The 2,007-nt window shown below is 37.3% G+C and overlaps 1 protein-coding gene across 1 annotated transcript; it reads right to left on the bottom strand.

The window, feature by feature from the left end:
• Positions 1-11: 11 nt before the first annotated feature.
• On the bottom strand, positions 12-1,956 carry LOC111240171 (complement factor H-related protein 1-like; the record flags this gene model as incomplete). The annotated part of the gene is made up of 4 exons (XM_022770150.1): positions 12-124; positions 215-271; positions 1,591-1,782; positions 1,916-1,956. Coding segments are annotated over 4 exons (403 nt in total), but the record flags the coding sequence as incomplete, so codon positions are not given.
• Positions 1,957-2,007: the final 51 nt, after the last annotated feature.

Genomic DNA, 2,007 nt, shown 5'->3' with positions numbered 1-2,007 from the left:
AAACACATCACTTTCTCTGGACCCACTCGTCTGTAAAAAATATTGCAGCGAAATCTCAAAAACATTTCAGCAATTTCCACAAAATCACCATGTTCGACGGTAGGGTGTCTTCCACAGTTATTGACTGAAATAGAAAAAACAAAAAGGTTTCTGGTGGGTTGAGATATCAACTGGAACATGTAACGTAAAAGGAGAAATGAATGTAATTATTTACTTGTTGTGATTTGAGTTTGAATCTCGCTCCCATTTGATCCAGAGATGGTAGAAGGTCCTACAAGAGACAGTGAACACACCAGTTATTAGTTATGAGGTAGATATCATACCGCCATGTTGTTTTTATGCATTTCTTCCAGAATGTCTCAACTTTTTTCCCATGATTCTTTGTAAAATTTGAAAGTTGCATGTTCTTTCTTGGTAGAGGAAATTTAATTCTGTGAGTGACATTAACATTTAAAATATTATGGTCTTCATTCATATCCAATATGAAACCTCAAAATCTCCCTCCACCCACCCAAGATGCAGTGTTCCTCCCACCTGTTCCCCCCACTGCACATGCACCATGTACAATGCCTGGTCATGTTCTTCTGCCTGAGAACGAAGCTCATTCCTTGGTCTTTGGCCAAACCTCTGTGGTGGATAATCACTGTTGTCAATTACTTGAACCTGCATTAATTGATGGTTTGAAAACTTGGAGGCAACAGAATAAACTGTGAACACAACACTGACATATTATCACCTTAAAAAGTTCATATGGTGAATTAGCTACCAAACTGTTGCCTATTTACACATCTAGTAGTTACGTTGCAAAATAAGCTTTCATTTGGATTCATTTGGACCTTATGAAGCCTAATATTCATTCTTCTTTTAGGTCCTTTAGTTTTTGTTATCTACCTCTTTAGCAGCTAAATACAAAGGTTTGGTGCTGGGCAGGGATTGCATGGCATGTTTAGCAGAGCCTTTCCTCTGTCAGACAGATGTGTGAGAGCAATGAGAGTGAACCAGGGCAGTTGATGGTACTTTGTGGAGTTTTAACCACTGGCTGCACTATAGACACTCACATGCACACTGGTGATGTGATACACATTCCTGCGAATGGTTTCACATTATTTCACAGATGCTGGGAATGCACCAAGAAACACACCAAAATGCTAACAAAGGCAATGATGATGAAAACGCTTAGCAAGTAAACATGTTCGTAAACAATATAGCTTTCAAAATTTTAAGAAAAATGGGTTTTGCCAATGTTTTATGAGGACAGAAATACATTCATCACATTTGATAGATCTCAATGATACACACAATGCATTTTAGTGAGTAATACTGTCAGGTTATAATTCTTTATGGGGTTCTCACTATGAATGATACCTTTCACAAATCATTTATGTAGAAATGGTGATTACATCAGCTTTAAAAATAAAAGAAAGAATTAACCTTGTGACCGTATCTCATAAAATGTTAATTTATTAGACTACTTTGAATTTGTTTTCCCATGCGACCTGTTACTAATATAAATATTTATAACATCCACTTCAAGAGCAATTCATAAAATGTATTTTCATCCCTGCATATCTCAGCACATACTACACTTACTGCACATAGGACCTTCAGTCCAGTTCCCAGCTATGCAAAAGATGGATTTGCTGCTGGATGCTTCCTCTGTAGCGTATCCATCTTCACATTTATACTGCACTTCTGAATCTGCAGGAAAAACCTCCTGGTATCTCTGATGAATTATTACAGCATGAGGGACTTTAGGGGGCCGGCCGCATGCAGTGATACTTTCTGTAAATAAGAAAAGTAATCAATAATTAAAAATGCTCATGTGACCAGAGATGACCCCAAAGCATTTAAATTGGTATTATTCCTACTATTGTGATTTTTCTACAAACAAACAGTAAACAATTGACAGACTTACTCTCACAAATGGACAAAGACGACCATTCTCCACTTATACATCTGGTTGTAGCGATCTGGTGTCTGTGTTCATATCCTTGTTCACATCTTATC

This window comes from Seriola dumerili, unplaced genomic scaffold, assembly GCF_002260705.1.
Source record: "Seriola dumerili isolate Sdu_G_001 unplaced genomic scaffold, Sdu_1.0 BDQW01017527.1, whole genome shotgun sequence".
Classification (NCBI taxonomy): Eukaryota; Metazoa; Chordata; class Actinopteri; order Carangiformes; family Carangidae; genus Seriola; species Seriola dumerili.
Note: the sequence above shows the minus strand (reverse complement) of the source record. Positions and strands in the feature narration are given on the sequence as shown.